At 35.0% G+C, this 21802-nt stretch overlaps 1 protein-coding gene across 16 annotated transcripts in view; it reads left to right on the top strand.

Annotated features, from left to right (window-relative positions):
* The window catches only part of LOC129579154 (ABC transporter G family member 20), a 52453-nt gene extending 30910 nt beyond the window's left edge, over positions 1 to 21543 (top strand). For 7 of the 16 annotated variants that reach the window (XM_055468855.1, XM_055468849.1, XM_055468847.1 and 4 more), the window contains 13 exons: positions 13765 to 13926; positions 16376 to 16494; positions 16648 to 17045; positions 17118 to 17408; positions 18346 to 18417; positions 18563 to 18622; positions 18772 to 18852; positions 18941 to 19129; positions 19217 to 19412; positions 19510 to 19759; positions 19828 to 19888; positions 19997 to 20328; positions 20422 to 21543. In XM_055468855.1, the coding sequence (XP_055324830.1) occupies positions 13765 to 13926; positions 16376 to 16494; positions 16648 to 17045; positions 17118 to 17408; positions 18346 to 18417; positions 18563 to 18622; positions 18772 to 18852; positions 18941 to 19129; positions 19217 to 19412; positions 19510 to 19759; positions 19828 to 19888; positions 19997 to 20328; positions 20422 to 20596 (2386 nt within the window). In that variant the 3' untranslated portion in view covers positions 20597 to 21543. Of the gene's footprint in view, positions 1 to 2431; positions 2515 to 13764; positions 13927 to 16375; positions 16495 to 16647; positions 17046 to 17117; positions 17409 to 18345; positions 18418 to 18562; positions 18623 to 18771; positions 18853 to 18940; positions 19130 to 19216; positions 19413 to 19509; positions 19760 to 19827; positions 19889 to 19996; positions 20329 to 20421 lie in introns of all 16 variants that reach the window. The other 9 variants (XM_055468858.1, XM_055468860.1, XM_055468857.1 and 6 more) reach the window with 3 other exon arrangements.
* The last annotated feature ends 259 nt before the right edge of the window (positions 21544 to 21802 follow it).

The following is a 21802-nucleotide window of genomic DNA, read 5'->3' as shown; positions in this document are numbered from 1 at the left end:
CGACTTGTTGTTTGTCGCGTTTCAACGTTTCGAGAGAATCGACATCAATAGTGAGAAATTAATAATGACAGGTGAAGAATCGAAAAGTTGGTTTTTTTCCCGATACCTTTAAAAACGTAAATGTTGGTTTAAGCATATTAGCGTATAATTGTGCCTATTGCTGTATTTGTCGCCGCAAATATTGTGTGGACCGATAAAGTGGGAATTGAATATTTGTTCAACCATTGCAAATGGCTTTACAACAAGTGGCCACCTTACGCATGATGTTCTTCAAAATTGCTATCAAGACGATTGACATTCGGCGCGAAACAAAATCGATGACAATCAAACGGCGTGATTTCCACAAAAGCGCAATTTGAAAAAATATACTAAACTAAATTTCGCACACTGACACAGACACACACACAATCACGCTTTAGACTATGTACTAGCCTAGATTTGTCTTTCAGTATGTGCTTGAATATTTTGCTTCTGCTGCGATTTTTTACACGCCATAAACCCGTCTTTCAAGTAAATGAGAAAAGAAAATAGTCAGCCATGCGATTGCTGTTGTTCACGTATAATTTGTCCAGTTGATCAATTTCGCATTACATTTACAGCTGGATTCAAAGAATTATGAAACACATTGAATTCTGTACGAAAAGAAAGAAAAAAAAGCAGCCTTAAACGTTGAATTGCATCTACGCATAAATCGCCAATTCACAAAACCCATCGATATACGTGTCTCACATGGAAGTGAAAAATGGACGAATGTGAATTCATTCATATGGTGTGTTTAATGTATTGAACGAATGAACGCTAAGGAACGAACCAATGAACGAACCAATGAATATACGTACGATCAACGAAAAAAAAATTGTGCTTACAACTTTTGATTCACTCTCATTTTCATTTGGCTACTGGCGATTGCCCCAGTCAACGTACTTGTTTCATGAAAACATGCACATTGCACATATTCACTTCGATGTATTATATCAGTCGCGAAATTTTCATTCCAACCAATTCAATCTTATACACTTTTTGCCCATGGGTACAACACACGGGAATGTAAAACAACAACAACACCAACAATAAATATGAACAAACACAAAAAAAAAGAAACGCAACGAACGAATGAACGAAAAACCCAATGGCTGCATCTTATGATCCATTGTTTGCGTGTTCGTAGTTTTTCCATTTTCTTTCAAAATCACATAGTTTCTGTATTTGTGTGTATGTGTGTATATAATTGAACAATTTTCATTTTAAGCGGAACAAAAAGAAATCAATAAAATACTAATATATATTGGATTTGAAAAAAGTATCGAATTTACTTTCGATGCTGTTTGTTATAATAGCGGCCAATTCGATCATAATTTTTCGATATGATATTTGTGTGTGCTTGCGTGTGTGTGTGTGTGTCGTTTCTCATACGTGCAATTCGATTACGTGTTTATTGGATTTTGTCACTTTCGAGGAAAGAGGAGGGTGAATACGATATTGACATTAATTACTCTTGATTACCGCCAAACTATTAATATCACTGCTGCTTATTGCATTACCAACGAAAAATACATTTACGAAACGAGAGTGCATGTTACAACGCAAAATAAAAAGAAGAGAAAAAAATCAGCAAATCGCTAAAACAACACAGATAAACCCACTCACGCACACACACACACACACACTCACACAAATACGTACAGACAGTGATCACGAATCTCGTCTGATGCGATGGAATTTTTCATTGGAAACAATTTCAATGATAACAACATTTTAATGCATCTAGATCTACTGCTTCGTTGTAGTATATATCTTGTATTTTTCTATCATATTTCGTTGAACGAAAAATTAGTAACTTCTAGAAAGATTTTATGACAAAGGCAAAAAATGTGTGTCTATCTATATACAAAATCATTTACGATTTACTTGAATGAGAAAAAAAGCGTTTGCCACAAAACTACATTGAACGAAAACAAGGAAATCATAATAACAACAGAAAAAAAAGCCAAAATCATTACGATGAAAAAAGAAATATATGAGCCTGAAGGTCAACAAAAACGTATCTTTTGAATGCTCAATGCATTGGCCACCTGTTACGCTAGCCTTACGCCGCTATTCAAATTATTTCCAGTAAAAAAAAAACTTAAGCGCTGCTCGCGAGTATCTACATCTTTCTGTGCATTGAGAAGAAAGCCTGTGCATGCTTCAGCTGAAAGTCGAACGAAACATTTGAAAAAGAAGAAAGATTAAAAAAAAATCGCGAAAATTAAATAACACCAATTTACGTTTTAATAAATTTATAATAATAAAAAAAAGTTGGAAGGAAAATCGTTATAAAAGATAAAAACGTTAAATCAAAGTTAATTCAAGTGAAAAATGTTATACTGAATATTCATCAAATTGTCTCTCAAACCAAACTAAACTATGGTGATTTCAATTTTTTCTGCAGAAAATACCGGATTACTTAAAAAATCTATAGACTCTCTTTTTGGCACACAATAAAACAAAATAGCAACACAAAATGTTAATAAAGTAAGTCGAGTGGAAATTATTTCAATAATTTTTTTATTTTTTTTCTTTCTGTTGTTTTGAACTAAGCTTGTTTATAAGTTTCTCATCATTCGGTCATTTGGTACAATGTCTACTTGCGTTTAGTGTCTAATCAGTGCATTTTTTGATGGCTGACCATGCGCTCAACGGGTCCGACCGTGACAGATTCCATTGATCATTGTTTTTTCTTTCTTGTATTTACTTATTTTTGGTTCTGGCGCGTGTGTGTCTGATGGAGATAGTCTTTTTTTTTTGGTTAAATTAAAATTTCAAACAAAATCAAAACATTTGCTTAAACAGTCGTTTACGGTAAACAATTTGTTGTGTAAATTTTGGGCATTTTGGTATGCGTCTTATGACCCATACTAATTCAAGGATTCTCTTACTGACTAATGTCTTTCTTACGGTCGTTCTTTTTTTTTTTGTTAAATTTTCATACGCTTTTGTTTTACACTTTTTTGTTGTTAATGATGATGACAACGAAGGCTACGACGACTACGGTCTTGATTGTGTACGTTTCGGTTTAAATTACATGAGACGATGGAACCGCAGACATGAGAGAACAACAAAAATGAAACGTGCGTACCTGAATTTCCAATGGAAAGATACTACAGCGATGAGTCAGTGTGGATGGCATCAAGATGGAACAAGCGCATCAAGAAGCGGTTAGACGTGTCGAATTTCAGATCGCGCATTTTAAATCACAAAATCATCGAATTTTCATACCGGAAGAAATGAGTTCTACCTATCCTTAACGAAGTGATTTTATGCTAAAATTGAATTTTTAGAACGTGGCTTGATTTGAATTGGCTGTTCTCTAATTCTAATTGCTTGTTCTATTTCCACCATTTGTACACTCTTCCTCATGAATTTCGAAATACATGACGCCATCTCAAGACTTTCCGAATGCATAATCACACGACGAAACAAACAAACTTAAAAAAATGGACGCGATAGACTGTTGTCAACCAGCCCAAAAGTCATGATTGATTGCCATTTAACTGGTCATGAAATTATTATCGTTTAAAATCGATGCGTTCACATCTTTTATTTACTGTTCGACCGCCGAATCCGAAATGTTTGTGCATTCCTCTCATGTTATGCGCGTCTGTGTCCATTAAATGGAAGAAAACGAGCGCACGCGCGCACGCGCGCACGCTTTTGCGAACACAAATTTGGATGTATGTATATTACACACAGTCGGAGATAGAGATATAGTTCGGTTTATCAGCTTTCATTTTGTGCGCCGAATCTCTTTTCTCTGTCTGTCTGTCTGCGTACAGTGTTCTTAATCAATTGACAGTGAATCGAGTGAATTGCTCGCGCATTATAATGTCCAAAGAAAACAAATGATACTTTCAGCATATTAAATTCGAGTCATTGCAATTTTGTGCGGTCATGTAGTAGTAGTGTACGTCTACGAAATCGACGAGTGAGATGATGAAAGGCAAAACAACAATAACATTTAATTTGTATGCACACATTCATACCGAAAAAAAAACATACCAGTGCCTTAAATTTTAGTGGACGAACGCTTCGCGCACACGATGTACTTGATTCATCATTTGTTATTTCGCATTGTGTGTGTCTGTCTCTCGGTTTCGCACCGAAATAATCATAACGTTGATTTTTTGAGCGCATTTTGGATCGTTTGTTTCGAACGAAAAGTAACGTTCGTGATATGATTACTTGATTGGACTCTGTCGTACCAGAATCATATAAAACTGTATCGAGATCATAAAAAAAGAGACGATTGACACCACATCTGATGAAATCTCAAGCAACACAAATCTGAATAATAACAATTTTAATGTGTACTAAATTTGTGGTTTTGATTGTGAACGAACCGAGACATTGAGTTCGATTGTGTGAGATTTGGTAATAAGCATATTCAGCTACACATTGACGACATTAACTTCGATGTTTTGTTGAATTTTAAAAGCGCATGTATTGAACAGTTTGCAAAACGGAAATTACTGTTATCACCGACATCTCAATAGAAAGCCTAGCTATATTTTCCCCGCCATTCGAAATGATCATGCTTTTATTACAACGTCTACAATTTGAAGATGCTCAAAATATGACAAACAAAACGACTTTAAGGTATAATAAATACATTTTGAATGCACTTTACTTTGTTGTTGTGTTCATTCCATTAAAATCGTGCGGCTGTTACGCTTTAGCATTGCTCAAAAGTATGCTTTGAACTGAACAGAAAAAAGAGATCTGTTGTGAGATATACTATTTGTATATATAAATATTATGGGGCTTATTGTAGCGATCTAAACACTATTGCAAAGATGTCAGTATGCGCGTTAAATGGTTCCAGTTGGTTCGTCGAAATCAAGTTGTTGCAAACCCTGGCTGCAAACAGTCATTACAATTTTTACCTTTGTACAACTTAATAAATTATTTGCAAAGCGCCGTTTTTTATTTGAACAATTCAACAGCAAATTTGTTGATGTTTTGTCAGCGCAAGTGGTTTGGTTGGATTTCGGATTGAGCAAGGCAAGGTACAAAATGTTGAACAGTCGCTGATTTTTTTCCCCCTTTTGTCGTTCTCTTTTACCAAATATATAATTCGAAACCAAATCGTCCGGCAGACTTGTTGTTTATGTCGCATGTGCCAAATTACATTTTCAGCTTATGGTCGATGCTGCGTTTCGGTTTCAAGAATATTCTTGCGATTGAATGAGAAACCACTTTTTTACACCGCGCCAACGGTGTTTAAGGAAAAGTTCACTTTTTTCTCGCTGCTCTAAGATTCATTTCGGTTCGATGATTTAGCGCTTGGCATTTAATCTAACTAATTTAGAAGGCATTCTCTTGTCTGCTTTTATTTTTATTTTGTGTTTGGGGGGAATGCCTACGATTCAATGAATGGAACGGAATCGGTCGCAGATTGCTTGATAAAAGAGAAACATCGAAGTAACACCGAACATTAAAGCCATACGAAACACAACCAAAATGGAAGCTCGAAAAAAAACCACATTGAAGAAAATAGATATATAAACAAACATAAAAAATTGTAGCAAATTACAACAACAAATGAAAACTACAAGCTCTTGTACCAAATAGTAACGAACTCTGAAGGACGCAAAAACAGTTGAATTGGGTATGTCTTCATGAGTATTACGTGAATGAATCCAATATTGCAATGAAAGAGCTCAATGCATATGTGGTTGTCCGTTGAAGTGTTCACCAATCCGGAGCTAGAGAGAGAGAGAGAGAGAGAGAGAGAGAGAGAGTGAGAGAGAGAAAAAAGACTCTCGTATTCGCTGTGCACTATTGAATGTTTGGTACAACAGTTTCGGATGGAAATAAAAAAAGCGCGCACACGCACACAAATAACATGAAGAACGCGATTCGCGATTTTACTTTTCAACAGCACTGCAGTTGGCCGCACCGACTTGTTGATTTGTACGACCGCAAAAACATGCATGCTGTATATTTACCGTAATAAAGTAAATCTCAATGCATTTCTTATATAAATTTTCTGGCTCACAACCACATTTATATCATAAAACGGATTTCATTGAGCGGCAGTGCGTGTCCACGATGTGTTTGTGTGTTGGCTGGCACACTCTTATTTTCACATCGTGGTATCTTGAGGCATGTTACTCGACCAAATAATGCATTCATAACCTCATTCGGCTCTGGAAGTATATTCTCACTTTCAATGTACTCGTGCAAAACGGTCTTGTATTTCAGCGTGCTTTTGAATGGTAACATTTTCGTTTGTTGATAAACTGATTCTGAAATTATTCCACACCAAAACCCATTGGAATTGAAATGTTGTAATCCCAAATGAATCACCTGAATCACTTTCCCTCGTCGAGTTTATTTAAAAAAAAGAAGCAATCCGAAAATAGATTGTTGCACTGTTGGCCAAGAGAATCAGTAACAAATGAATTTTTACCTAGAAATGTTTTTATCCAACAGAAGTAACACATAAATACACATCAATTCCGATATTATATATTATAACCGTTATAAATTAAATTGTCTTCTTGCAGCGTTGTTTGCATTGTTTTTCCGTTGATTTACAACGGTGTTCTGAAATACCACCAACACTAACAACAACGACAAAAAAAAACAACCTTAAGAATGATGAAATTTCGGTTTTTTTAGTGTTCGTCAGTTGCTTGAATGTTGCTCAATCACAAAAAATGATGACTATGGTCTTTAAACGCCGATGACTCTGAATAAATTTACGGCTCATTCAAAGTCTTCTTCATCTGACTAATGATATGAGCCAATAACGATCGACTGTATTGCGAAGCAATATTTTCGAATTCAAATCGCCCAGCGAAAATTCCACAAACGATGAAACACACACATAAAAGAGTGAGAGAGAGAGAGAGAGAGATAGAGAGAAACAACATCTGATGATTCTCAAAGGTCGTACGATTATTTTAATATTGAGATTGTACGATGCAAACGTTTTTCACCACAGCAAAGTGATGAATCGAGCATCGGTAAATGAACTGCGATTTCAACAAAGTCACAAGATTAAGTCAAGGAACTATATTCAGTTGTATTTTGATAGAGAAGTAGAAACTAAAAAAACACACACAAAGCGAGCGCGCTTGTGAGCTGCGTTGCGAGAGAGAAAGAGAGAGAGAGTACGAGAAAAGGTCTATGTATGGAATCTTTAGATAATTTGAATGGTTGCTGAGTATAGATGGTATACGATGTTGTTCGTCGAAATATATATGAACAAAAATGCTTGATGGAAAAGTGAAGGACACTCAAACGAAACAGAACGATAACCTTAAATGATTAATGCAATCTGTTGAACATCAACTCTTTTTTTAAAGCACAAGTTCGGACTGCGCACAGCACACGTAGTTTCTCTTTCAGAAAGAAGTTGTACGCAATTTTCTTACACAATAGGCATTTCTTTGAGCTTGTTTATGTTTGGTGGGGCCCTCATCAACAACATACAAAGCCAAGTTGAGAATCCAACTAGTGAATGGTGCACGTTTGGTTTGTGCGTCATCTGGGCGTTCATTCAAACAGAACAAATACGACGGCCGAAAATCGTCACTTTTATTTTGTTATTTGTCGCACTTGAACCACGCGTACCACGTGATCCAAAGCACAAACTTCCTTGTGCAGTATTGCGGAGGCGAACAGTAGAAATACATTGGAAACAAGAAGAAAAACAGCACACAAATAATTCAAAAGGGAGAAACCGTTTTTCGGCTGACAATTTTATGATACGCTACTTTAACCTTGCTGAGGTTGTGCTACATAAACGCATATACAAATTTTTTTCTCATAACATTATGTTTTTTTTTCTGCTTCTTTTCGTAAGCACGCGTGTACACAAACAATAACCCTGCCACAGCGATGTTTATATGGTATGCAAAGCCAATTCAGCGCCATTGTGGCTCATGTATTTATATATAAACATATATACATATATGTTGAATATATCAACAGTAAACAATTGATAATTTTTGCCTGGTATATTCAAGAGCGGCCTTCACAGTTTCTTTGTATGACAAAGAAGACGAAGCAACGACAATGGTAGCGCAATAAAACGGCGATGTGTTTAAGAGTCGCGAATGACTAAAATGACAAGCCATATGTCCGTGATTGGTTATTCGCCCCTTGCGTAAAAAAAAAACCAAAATAAACCAATATCACATTCAGATAAAACACCATTTCGAAAGCATTGATAATTCATGTTATTTGGTCAAATGACATTAAATTTCATCAAAATTTCGTATTCTTCACATCCGTGTGTAGAAAAAACCTTTTTAAAACCTTTTTAAAACCACACATGGGTTTCTTTTGCTCTGTCACCTCGATTTTCTCGAACAGCATTGATTTTTCGTATCTAATAGCCAATTTTTGTTTGGAACGATAACACAATTTGTGTGCATTGCACTGTGATTTATCAACGAAATATGGAAAAGCAAAAGTTATCATAACGAAACAACCAATCCAACCGGAAATTTATACGGCACACATGAGTTCAGTATGCTTTGGATTTCTTTTTTTTTTCTTGCATTCATTCAAAGCATAATATTTACTGGTCTCTTTTCGAATGTGTTTCAACAATGCAGATTGCAGCAATGTGTGCTTGAACTTCCACCAAAATTGCAATGAAGAAAGAAACAAACGAAACGAAAAAAAGAGGTTTTGTTTGTATAGTGTCTAGTGCATTGTGATTGTGATGCAATTTGTTTGGTGAAAACGAAACGAGACCGAAAAAGATCTAACGGACGCCTTTCGTCCCACAAAAAAAAAATTGGTGAATGTAGTTTTTATTTCGCTGCGTTTTTTTTTTTCTTTCAAAAGCTGAAATGAATGGTATGAAAGAAACTGAAACTGAACATTGAAATAGCTACTACTTTGGGCTGTGTGAATAGCGAAATGCGAACACAATTGCAATACACAGTAGTCCGTGTGTATGCCTTTTTTTATGTAATTTTCAGTGCATGGAGCTAGTGTATTGGAAGCTTCATAATTAAGAGCTGCAAAAATACAAACAAAACTGAACGAATGAGTCAAAGGAAAAATGCACACAACAACCAGCACAACAGCAGCAGCAGCAGGAGCAGCAAAAACATACACAGAAACACTGTCCAAATGGAAGGCAGTGCGTTGTGCATAAAGCGATGATGCACAAATATTGCAAGTGCAGTTTGTCTTCTTGTTTGTTTATGTATTCGTTTTCGCTTTGTTTATTCCACTTTGCACGTATAATTTTTTCACAGCGTATGGAAGGAGAGAGAGAAAAAAAACCGACAACAACAACAACAACAACAGCAGCAGCAACACATCGCAATGGAAACATATGCGCTATTACACAATTCGCACAAAATAAATGCACAATTTTCGCGGAATCAGAAAGAAAATGATATAAGAGCTTGCGCTCGAGACACTTTTTTGTTGTTGTTTTTCGTTTCGTCTCAACTTTTTTTTTGGTTTCGTTTTTTTTATGGTGTCATTCAGATTGACATCTTATGCACTTGCTAACCAGCCGAACGAAGAACTCAATCCCTCTGCGATCAAAAATCATTCCATGTGGAAATGAATATATAAATGTATGTCGATATGAGATGACTATAAATAAAACGCACTTTTATTTTCATTGATTGTTGATTCATTTTGTATTGCCCTTCGTCGAGCATCAAAAACGAAAGTGTAATTGCTTGTTATTGGATCGATTTTGTGAACGATGTTCCAGATTGTAACAACAACAAAAAAAATCGCCGGTGCTTGATCTTGAGAATAAGCCGCTAAGGCAAACATGTATCGATCATTGATCCAACAACCGGAGTTTCAGCTTGCCAGCAAAACCGATTAACATCACAAGTATAATTAATCGTCGCTTGGGTTATTTTTTTTTTTTTTCATTATAGATGAATGAGCGTACAAAATTTAGATGTCAGACATCAAGTCAATAACATTTAAACTGATTCTGATTACTAAGTTTGATGCAAATTCATTAGTAGCTCTCGAGCAAGTATAAAGCAAGCAACAAAAAAGAAAAACCACTAAAAGGGAATGGAACAAAGTTTCCGATCATTGGTTTGTTTGATTAAAGAATGCCATCCGAAATTTGCACATTTGTGGAATAGCATTGAATTAACGGAATGTGTAACAATTCGTTTTCATTATTGAATTATTGACCCAAACATTCGGCACATTTCCTGGATTTAAAAGAGAGAGATAGAGAGAAAATGCGAATTGAATTTCCTCATTCGAATAGTATGTGCACGAAAATGCGCAAACGTAATTTGATGTTCTATGTTCGTGAAGAAAGAGAGAGAGAGGGAGAGAGAGAGAGAGAGGGAGAGAGAGAGGGAGGGAGAGAAGAGAAAGAGTCGACACAGAAGTACAATCGAAGTGCCGAAAACGTTTTTGTTTTTGACCAAAGAGAAAATGAACAAATAAGTATAGTAGTATTCACAAATTGACGAGGTAATTACAGTTTATTCCATACCTGCTAATTGATTGCAATGTGTTGATGTGCTATTCTCGCCTACCAACACATTTACACATTTATTAGTCAGGCTCTTCAAAAATCTATTATTATTCACCTCAAGCATTAATTGGTACTATCAACGACTTGAATGAATGAATTATCGTTTAGTTGTAGCGGTGTAAGTCAATTCTCTAGATGTCGAACTCGATTTAAAAAAATATATATATGAAAAGAGCGAGAGAGAGAGAGAGGTATATATAAAATACAGAATGAAAAGCACAACAAACAAAAAATTAGATATTACGAAGCATTCTCCGAGTGGCGACTGACTACTTGTAAAAAGGAAATGAATACTGGTTGCATGGGCTGTGTGGAAAAAAGGCAGCTCGAATATAATTATAAAATCAATTAGCGAGCGTTGCATGCTACTGAAATTTCTCAAATACACACGAAAAGTGCATGCAGTACACACAATGCAATAGTGTTTATTGTTACTTTGTCTATAGTCAAGATTGAACAGAAAACAAAAAACAAATCGAAAACCTCGACACCGCCTTTCATGTACACACAACATTCGAATGTTAAGCCGAAATTAGTAGGTAGACAATGTTTACTAACGCCTGTTGCAACAACGACTTGAACGAAAAAGTCTAAAGAGTGATTGGGAAAAGACATAAACACACACACACACACACAGAGAGAGAGAGAGAGAGAGAGAGAGAGAGAGAGAGAGAGAAAGAAAGAGAATGTGTGTGACTTATACTTCATCATCATCAACATTTTTTTTCTCTCTCCAAAATTCATGAATGATAATGCCGAATCGAACTGTCTACGCGCCACGATGATCATTAGGGAATTTTTCTTGTATTCAACTATCTTGGATTGTACTGCAGAGTATTCAGAATGAGGAAACACATATCAGAATGTGGAAAGGTCGTCGAAAGGTGATGTTAATTGAAGTTGATGCAGATTTGATTGGAGAGCGGTTTTGCATTTGTCGTGTTGTTTTCTTCGATAATTGATAAAAATTGCTAGATATTTTGGACTCTGTACCTTTTGAAATCCTATTTTTCTTTAAATGAATCATGAAACGTCATTAAATTTGTTCACTTTTTTCATCGCCTTCGCGGAACTTACAATGAAAAATTTATTCATTAAATATGCTTATTCAGGAATTTCCAACCAGTTTGGACTGGAAAAAAAAACAAAACATAACGAATAACGTCATTCTACACCATTTAATTTTTTGTTGTTGATGTTGTTGCAACATTTCAACTTTTATTTCCATGAGACAATTGCTTTGACTATTTTATCGGCTGAAATTCCCTACAAATTTTCACATTAAAATGTCTGTTCTCTTTTGCTTGATTTATTGTCATTCTTTGAAAATAGTATCCTATACAATGAAATCTGTTCGTTATCTATGACTTATCACTTCCTGCAACAAGAAAAATAAACACCAAAAATATAGTTCAATACTCGAATTATCAGTTTCAAATCGTAGCCAAACTGTATGCATTCGAAATTGTTTCTTATTTTTGTTTTCAAACTGGTGATCTGTCAGAAATGGAACAACTCAAAAGCAATTAATGGTCGACTTTCTGTTTGTAACACAGGATTGGTTGTGCGTATTTCGTCATTCAGTTCTTGATGTGTTTAAAATGTAAACTGTTCTTGAGTCATAATAAATTGCTATTTCATACTCTAATCATAAGGTGGAGGTTAGTCAATGTGCCAAGATCAGTATGTGTATAAAATATGCAATTAGTTCACAGTTTGGTGCCACTCTTTCTGAATGTTTTCGAAAATAACAATTTAAGCAGGAGGTGCAATGGTCATATATCAATGCATGAGATTTGGTTTTTATTAGTCTTTGTGCTTGCTTTTAAATTGAAGAGAAAAAAAGGATTTTGATGTCGTCTACCTACAAATGGCTTATTATTTTCTTTATGATTGTTATTTTAATTTTTCGTTTTGTCTTCTTGGCTGTATCACAAAATGAAAAAAAAAGTCGATTGTATCGCGAACGACAAAAAAAAAAATCGCTTACAGTCATGTGCAAAGAATTTCAGGTTGTTGTTGTTGAAGAAGACACAAAAACGAGAAAAGAAGAAACAAAATTAAAACAGCGTTGCATTGTTATTCGTATAATTGACTGTAAATAAATATTGAATTTTTGCAAAACGCTTGTTGATTCATTAATTTTGTATGAGCTTAAAGCCTTTTACTCGAATCGTCCGACACACAATCATATTTGTTCTTGGTTCGAATAAGCGCATAAAATTGGCATTTGTTCGTAAATTACATTCGATTGAGTGAGACTAGGCAGCGCTCATATTAGAATAATGTGTTTGTTTGTTCATTGAAATCTTTTGAATCGAAAATACAATCCCAATATTCTACTTGAACTTGTTGCCTCTTTCCACGACCATATGCCAGAGATAATGATTGAAACGATTTTGAACTTCGTTCAACCCATTGACAGGCACAAACAAATCAAAATCCCAACCGAATCTCAGTTATTTTATGCCGTACACATTTTCGCAATGACCAAAATGAATCTTAGAACAGAATTTACTGTAAGAATAGCAGCATTTTGGCTTGTCGGAAATGACAGAAGAGAAAGAATTTAGATTTTGTGTGTTTATGCCTTACCTTTTGTGTAGTGCAGCACTTTGTTAGATCCTCCCCATGTTTTCTACATAATTATGTGGTTGTTCTGACGTCAACAAAGCCAGTTGACCATCACTACAAATTACCTTTCATTACGACAATTGGCTAAGCTACTCGACGACTATTTATTGTGCTCATGACGTGCTTTATTTTTCTGTTTCTTTCCTATATATTTTCATTTCATACGTGCGAGCACATTTACTTGCCAAATCTACCGGAAACTATGGGCCTTTTATCAGTAATAATCGCTGGCCGAAAGAAGGAAGGGAAAAAACGCGTGAATGTATTTAATTTTATCCTCTTTGGAATCGCGTTAATTGAGCAGTAACTGGCATTAAGACGTCATTGAGTCATGAATGGTAACAAAAATAGCTTCGTTGGTGACGCATAAACTATGTTCGCTGGCCGAGGTTTGAGTAGTACTTTCGAGTATCTATTGTGTGTGTGTGTGTTTGTGTTTATGTTTGTTTCCATTCGTCATGCCGTCTGCTATTTTCCTTTCAGTTAGTGTATTTCTTCGCAATAGATTATTCTTAAAATATCTTCATATTTTACAAATGAAAACAATTCTTTCGTTTCCATAATTGACCAACAATTTTCTTGTTTCGTTACAGGGGCAGTGATACAAATATATCAATCATCGACGACGGTGGGACAGTATGGAGCCGACAACAGAATGCTGTATCTGTGCGACACGCCTTCAAACAATATGGAAGCAAATCAAAACCAAATCAAGTCCTGATTAATTTAAATATGACTGTAGCAAAAGGAACTATGTAAGTGACAATATTGAAACTACACACATTTCTGTTTGAAAATTCTACATATCAATCTAGCCGGAGCAGAACAAATCCATGAATTAAACTTCGAACAAAAAGAAATAAATCACATAATTCGCTGATCAAATCTCAAATTCATGTTTTCAGTCCATTTTTGAGTAACATTCTTTAATGGTCCATCTAAAATCAATTCCCGATGAGTGAAACATATGACCTTAGTTATTTTATAAGACAAAATATAATTTTACGTCACTCATAATTGCCACAAATTAAATACGAAAAAATTAATTGACACTGACCAAGAATGCCGTATCAAATTCAGTTGGATGAATCACTGCTGATTTTTAATAAGAAACCAAAATCCAAATTCAAAATGCATTAGTCCAGTTTTGGAATAGAATTCATGATTAAATCAATGCATTTGTGGAATTTTCGATTGTAATATTTGAAAATTTCCGGTAATTTTGAATCATGGTAAATAATTCCACGAACAAAACCACAAAAAAAGTTATCAAATATATTTTCCAGCTAGTAAATGCATAAAGTGAATGTTTTTTTTCTGCGGTATGTTGAAGCCACTGATTTTTGTTAAGGTTTTGTGTATGAAGCAGTAAAACTTCCGCATGACGCACATAAAGTTTCCATAAGAGAGAAAAAAGCAAATCGAAATGGTACAAAATAATGGTCAAACATTTTGGTTATCTTCAGCAATCGGAAGGCGTACACACTAAAGTAGATTTTGGTTTGTATGAGTTTACGTTTGGCATTTTCCATAGCAACACAAAATAGTTGGTCAATTTCTGACGTTTTTCTACCTAAATTAGGCGGAAATGTGAATGTCATAATCATTCAACGTGGAACATGTACATATAAAAATAGCATGAATTTCAGTTTACCAGCCGAAAATCAACGAGTGGCCAACAAACATACATATATCTTTAATGGAAATGATTCTGGCATTTGATTTTCTCTGTTGAAAATAAACAAAAATATCATCAAATTACAGATAGCGAATTCTCCGTCGAAAGACGGACGACACAGAATTTTTTGGCGTGGTGGGAGGGTAAATCCCATTTCATGTTTCGTAAAAGACGCATATTCACAACTGAGTGATTTAATGACGTAAATTTTCTACAAAAATAATTATTGTTTAGTTTGCAGATGCAAATATCTCTGTCATCGGACACAATCAATACTAAGACGTCGTTCTTAATGGGAGCCATGATTTAAAGAATGAGAAAAGGAAACAAACGTCCGATTGAAATATGCGGAGGTTCAATTTCGTTGACCTCTCCTCCATCAAATTCAAATTAACTGACGAGTTGATGAGTGAGCAATTATAGTGGTTTGGCCCAAGAGTAACATTCAACTCTTACGTCACAATTGGCACTTACGCTCCCTTTGTTGGTTTTCTCCGTGTTCGATGATTCGAAGCTCATCTATCTTATTAGAATTAATGAGTGAGGAGAATGTATTTAATATCATTCAAATGGCATGACACTTTTATTTAACAATTGTTCTTTCTCCTTCTTCTTCTTCTTCGTTTGTTTCGAAGAATCATCGACTCTTTATTGATTTGAACTGGCTTATTCTTGTTGATATTCACGCTTGAAACAAACAACGCTATACAATTAAACGATCAATTTTATCATCAGTTTAAGTCATTTTTAACTCGTGTCTATTATGTCACAGCGGTAATATAACGCAAAAGAAAAAAAAATATTTTGTGCGTTAGTGCTAGTTGCGTTTCCTCTTAAATTTCGCGCTGTCTCCCTCTCCTCAGTTCAGCTAGACTCCATTAAATTGTGTGTATTTTTTTTCTTTCTCGCTCTCGCTCTCTGTGATAACTTATTTCATGAAACATTCAAGGTAAAGGCGTACGAAATATATAATAAAACTCGCTTATATGTGGGTCAATGCTTCTTTGTCATCGAACAGAACAAGCAAAGAAAAACTAAATCATCACTCTGTGTTGCTGTTTAGTTTTTCAATCATATAATATGTTTGTATGTATACACAATATACACGTATATATTTCTTTTTCTTTCTTTCTCGTTACCACATTACGGTAACTGTCAATTGTATTTGTTTTTTGCTCGGTCGAAGATATATGAAACATTTTTTGAAAGTATTTTTTTCAATGCATATCAAGTGGTGAACATTTGAAACGATAAATTGGCCATTTTACAGCCGCACTACGTATGCGGCAACGCGTTCCGATCGATTCTTCATTCGTTTCTTTTTGTTTATTGTTGTTGTTGTTGTTGTTGCTGTTTTCAAATTAATTAAGTTATCACGCATTAGTGCGCAACAATTGCTGCGCACATGCATGCTCACGATATGCGTACATTCATTAGTGATCGAAGGCGAATGTGTTAAATGATGTGTTGATCGACAGATCAAGATTATTAATAAAATGTATATTTATTTTTTATCCAATATCCAGATATGGTCTTCTGGGTGCCTCAGGTTGTGGGAAAACAACATTATTATCATGTATTGTGGGACGACGCAAGCTTAACTCCGGCGAAATTTATGTATTGGGCGGAAAGCCAGGCACCAAAGGTTAGTCACAACAAAAATATAAATGAACTTTGACAGAAACAGAAGCGATTCATCAAGATGTTTTGAAGTTTTACGCGATTGATAAGGATTGATTAAATCTCAGTCATAAATGTAGATTATTCATTAAACGATTTTGTGTTTGTTGCCGCATAGGTTCTGGCGTTCCAGGCAAAAGAGTTGGATACATGCCACAGGAAATTGCACTGTATGGTGAATTTACGATCAAAGAAACGATGATGTATTTTGGCTGGATTTTCGGCATGAAAACCGAAGAAATCTGTGAACGTTTGCGTTTTTTGCTTGAATTCTTGGATCTGCCATCGCAAAATCGACTAGTAAAAAATTTAAGTGGTGGCCAACAGAGGCGTGTTTCATTTGCCGTTGCTCTTATGCACGACCCAGAATTGTTAATTCTGGACGAGCCAACAGTCGGTGTCGATCCACTATTACGACAAAGTATTTGGAATCATCTTGTACACATAACCAAAGCTGGCCAAAAAACGGTCATTATCACAACACATTATATTGAAGAAGCTAGACAGGCACACACGGTATGTATGCAATTGGTGTATTGTTTGTATATAGTTCTGAATCTAAACCGGTGATCTATTTTGTCATCGTAGATTGGTTTGATGCGTTCAGGGCGGTTGCTTGCCGAAGAATCGCCTGCAGCTCTTCTAGCCACTTACCGTTGCAAAAATTTGGAAGATGTGTTTTTGCAACTGTCCCGAAAACAAGGAACCACCAACGCTGTAAACGAGCTGAATATTAGCAATTTATCGCTATCGGCTCTTGCATTTGGTAACAAAAAAGATGCTCCAGTTTATATCAGTCAAGATAGTGGTGTAGTAGGTTTGAATTTCCATCAAAGCAAAGAAGTACTTATCAACGATCACAATGGATCTGCAATGGGGGTAAGTCAAACTGGTGCCAATATTCGATTATGTGTTAAGTTCGCATCAAATACTTCATTCTATATGTTCATTTCAATCATGCGACAATGCTTTGGTTAACAATTCCCGATGATGGTGACTTTTCCAGGGCCCAATTTCGTTACAAATAATAAATATTACAGTGTACATTGTCAAAGCATTGTTGCCACAAAAATAATAATTTTGTATAACTTCAATGCCATCGAAAGTGTACACAATTTTTATTTGCATACTTTTTTGTTATTCGTATTGCATTATTCAGACGACCGAAAAGAAATACACATCAATTTCTCTTTCAAACACCCTACAGCGATCGGACTTAATCGACATAATTTTGTTTTTGTTTTATCTAACACTGTTTGTACTCTACGCTCTCTCCTAATTCCGTTCCACTATTATCTATTGTCCTCCAAAAACCAAACTACCATTCAATTTTGGCATGAATAGATAGATATATAGTATGTGATTTGATATTTTATATTTTTCTGTTATTGTTTTTTTTTTATTTGTATTATAATTGTGTGTTGTTGTTGTGACTGACTGTGATTGTTATTGTTGTAATTATTGTTATTGTTTCTCCATTCGCTCTAGACTTTCATACTATTTCCGCATGCATAATGTGTTTAATAATAATTACTCTCTTACTAATATTGTGCTACAATCATATATGTGATATGTTGTGCCCCACACACACACACACACACACACTCTTTCTCTCTCAAAGTTGTGTTTATTGACAGCGCATCCGTTTACATCTTCCTTGTTTAACGTTGTTTTTTTCTGTTTGTTTTTTTTTTACTGAAACAAAAAAAACAATTATGAAAAAATACCGCACAAAAGCGCATTTCTAACCTTATCTCATTCACGTTTGAAATGATCCCCTCAATGACAAAATGATTGAATAAAATGATGATTACAGGATTCAGACCTAGCTTTGGCACAAGTGTCAGCATCCGAACACAAGAATACGCATTGTGCGCCTCCAAGTCAGGTACTAAATGAAAAAAAAAAAACCAAAACCCAGAAACAATTTCCCCTTTTTCCCCCAAAAATTTACCCTGCAAATGGTATTCAATACAATTGCAATCGAATGATAAATATAATCTCTTATTTATTTTCGGCGCAACGAATGTTAGGAGCGAAATAACAACAACATTCAAATTATAGCACATAGTAACAATAATAATAATAATCAGGTAAAGAGATACAAATAGATGCTATTTTATTTTTGTAATACAATTGAGACTCTGTTAGCGGAAATATCATGAACTGCATAGAGATACTGAGTTCCAACATTTAAATTGGTGATAGCATGAGATTTATGATAATATCCATCCCATTTCAGCTGAATGGAACCAACGTTTACCGGAATGGTGGAATTGATTATGACGATTTGTCGACTACTGATCTTTCTGAATGTTGCAACGTAAGTAGTTCGAGTTTTGTTCTTTTCTTTTTACATCCGCACATAAAATATCTCGATAACGAATCAATGTGGTGCAATTTCGTTACAGTTGACATCCAGAGGAAAAATTCGTGCCTTATTACAAAAGAATTTTTTGCGAATGTGGAGAAATGTTGGTGTTATGCTATTCATTTTTGCGTTGCCAGTCATGCAAGTTATTCTCTTCTGTTTGGCCATCGGCCGCGATCCAACTGGATTAAGATTAGCCGTAGCAAACATGGAAATGAACGATACAATGGTAAGTCAAGTATGATTCAACTGATATTATCTTTTGAATTTTTCAAAACTAACCGCTTTGATTTTTCATATGTACTTTTGCGCACAGCACTGCCCAGTCCAAAAGGGATGCGATTTCGCAAATTTGTCATGTCGTTACCTGAGTCACTTAAATTCAACTATAATCAAAGAATACTATCCGGATCCGGAATCGGCAGTTGAAGCGGTACGAATAGGTCACGCCTGGGGTGCTGTTTATTTCACAGAGAATTTCACCGATGCCTTGGTTGCTCGAATGGCTCTTGGTAAGTTGATTTATCTTCGTTTTTGCTGTTCCTTTTTCAATCAATATGCTCCATCGAAGAGGAAATAGAATAATCATCATTCCCTTTCGATTAACAGGACGAGATGCAGATGATGAAACATTAGATCAGTCTGAAATTCGTGTATGGTTGGATATGTCGAATCAACAGATTGGAATTTTGCTTAACCGTGATCTTCAGTTGACGTACAAAGATTTTGCCCAAGGATTACTACGTGACTGTGAGCATAATCCGAAATTGGGTGACATTCCAATTCAATTCAAGGAGCCAATCTACGGAACAAGTACACCATCATTCACTGATTTCGTAGCGCCTGGTGTAATTCTAACGTAAGACCCATTACGCAAGAATGTACTCTTTCACAAATTAATAATGTTCAATCGCTCCTCCTTAATAGAATCGTCTTTTTCTTGGCTGTCGCACTGACATCGTCGGCATTGATCATTGAACGAACAGAGGTAAAACAGTTTGAGTTTGATATCTCACATTGAGAAATCCGTCGATAAAGATGGCAATTTTCGAATAAACTTTATTGAAAAAAAAATTGTTGTCTTTTGTGTTTGTAGGGTCTTCTTGATCGTTCATGGGTGGCTGGTGTGACTCCATTTGAAATTCTCTTCTCGCACGTTGTCACTCAATTCGTGGTGATGTGTGGTCAAACGGCACTGGTTCTCATTTTCATGATCCTAGTGTTCGAAATCACATGCAATGGCGATATATTCGGTGTCATCGTACTGACGCTGTTACAAGGAATGTGCGGTATGTGCTTCGGCTTTGTAATATCTGCCATCTGTGAACTGGAACGAAATGCCATACAACTTGCCCTCGGCTCATTTTACCCAACACTTCTTCTATCCGGTGTTATTTGGCCCATCGAAGGAATGCCATTTATTCTGAAGTGAGTAGCGAACGAGAGAAGGAGTTAAACGAAATTTGCGAAAAACGCATTGAAAATGCTCAAACTAATTTGATGATTGCTTTCCATTTTCAGATATATTTCCTATTGTTTGCCATTAACTCAAGCAACAACCGCATTACGATGCATGCTGACCCGCGGTTGGGGTATTATGGAGCAAGAAGTTTATTTAGGTTTTATATCAACTTTAACGTGGATCGCTATATTTTTGGCAGTCACAATGATCGTATTGAGGCTGAAACGTGGTTAAAAACAAGCATCAAATTTATCATTAATATTTACAATTAAAGTTTTTATTTAGACTTCATCTTTTTCTTTGATTTGACAGCCAATTGTTTCTTCATTGATTTTTTTTTCTGCAGAAAAGAGAGAGCAAAAAAAAGAGAACTTTCAACTTTCGTCATTGTTTTATTGTGTAATCGTATCTTTCTTTTGAAAAAAAAAAATGTTTCTTCTACTTTTGGATAATGAAACAAAGGCTTTAATTATTTGAAAAAGGTGAAACAATGGAAATGGTACATTTTAAGTTATTGCTGTTAGGAGGATAAAATATTTAAATTTGACAAACAATTCATTCACCGAACAAACGGAATGTAAATCAATACAAAAAAAGATTCGTTTAATTCTTTCCTTTTTGATTCATAAGTGAGAACTACCAAATAATAACACGTGTAAATATAGAGAAAAAAAAATTGAAAAATATGAACTACAGCCACAATCCTGGGTCGAGGTTTAACTCATGCATACTCATATAAAGGAAAAAAAATGAATTCATACAAGGTTCAAATATAAGCCAATCGTAGAATCTTGTGCAATAAATGACAATCAAATGGCTACAAATTTATTGTTCAAACAAAATGACAAAAAAACATTCATCGCTTCACATGTTATCATATTAAAACAAAATGTATGTTCAATAAAAAAAAAATAGTGGTTACCATAAAATAGCGTTGAATTTTTATCCATTTAATATTTACATTTTGTATTCAAATCTATTTATGCAGATTTCAATTGCACTAATTGGCAAATTGACAAATCTAACAGTATCGATTATTTCGTTTTTTTTTTGTTTTTTTTTGCTCTTTGAAAATTTCCATTGATATCGAAATTTAAAGTTCAATGTGCGCGAGATATAGTTGATCGGCATATAAATAGAAATAAAAATTAAACTGTTGAATAAACAAAAGAAAAAAAAAATTTTACAAGAAGAAGAAAAGAACTTAGGTTTAATGAAAAATTGGATTATTAAGATTAGTCAAATGTAATTGGGTACCTATTAAATAATGCATAACAATGCTTTTTGCATTGAATAGTTTTTTTTTGTTTTGCCGTGTATGCGTTTGGCTATAGTTTGAAAGATGAGCGAGAAAAATTTTCGTTTGATTGTGCAATTGAGTGAAGTTTCTTTTTATTATATTACGGTCGTTTTGCCACCAATTATTATAGTATTTAATTA

Source organism: Sitodiplosis mosellana, unplaced genomic scaffold, assembly GCF_009176505.1.
Source record: "Sitodiplosis mosellana isolate CC-2019 unplaced genomic scaffold, AAFC_SMos_1.0 Smas_scaffold_6226, whole genome shotgun sequence".
In the NCBI taxonomy this organism is placed as follows: domain Eukaryota; kingdom Metazoa; phylum Arthropoda; class Insecta; order Diptera; family Cecidomyiidae; genus Sitodiplosis; species Sitodiplosis mosellana.
The sequence above is the reverse complement of the archived record's forward strand: the minus strand, read 5'-3'. Positions and strand labels throughout refer to the sequence as shown.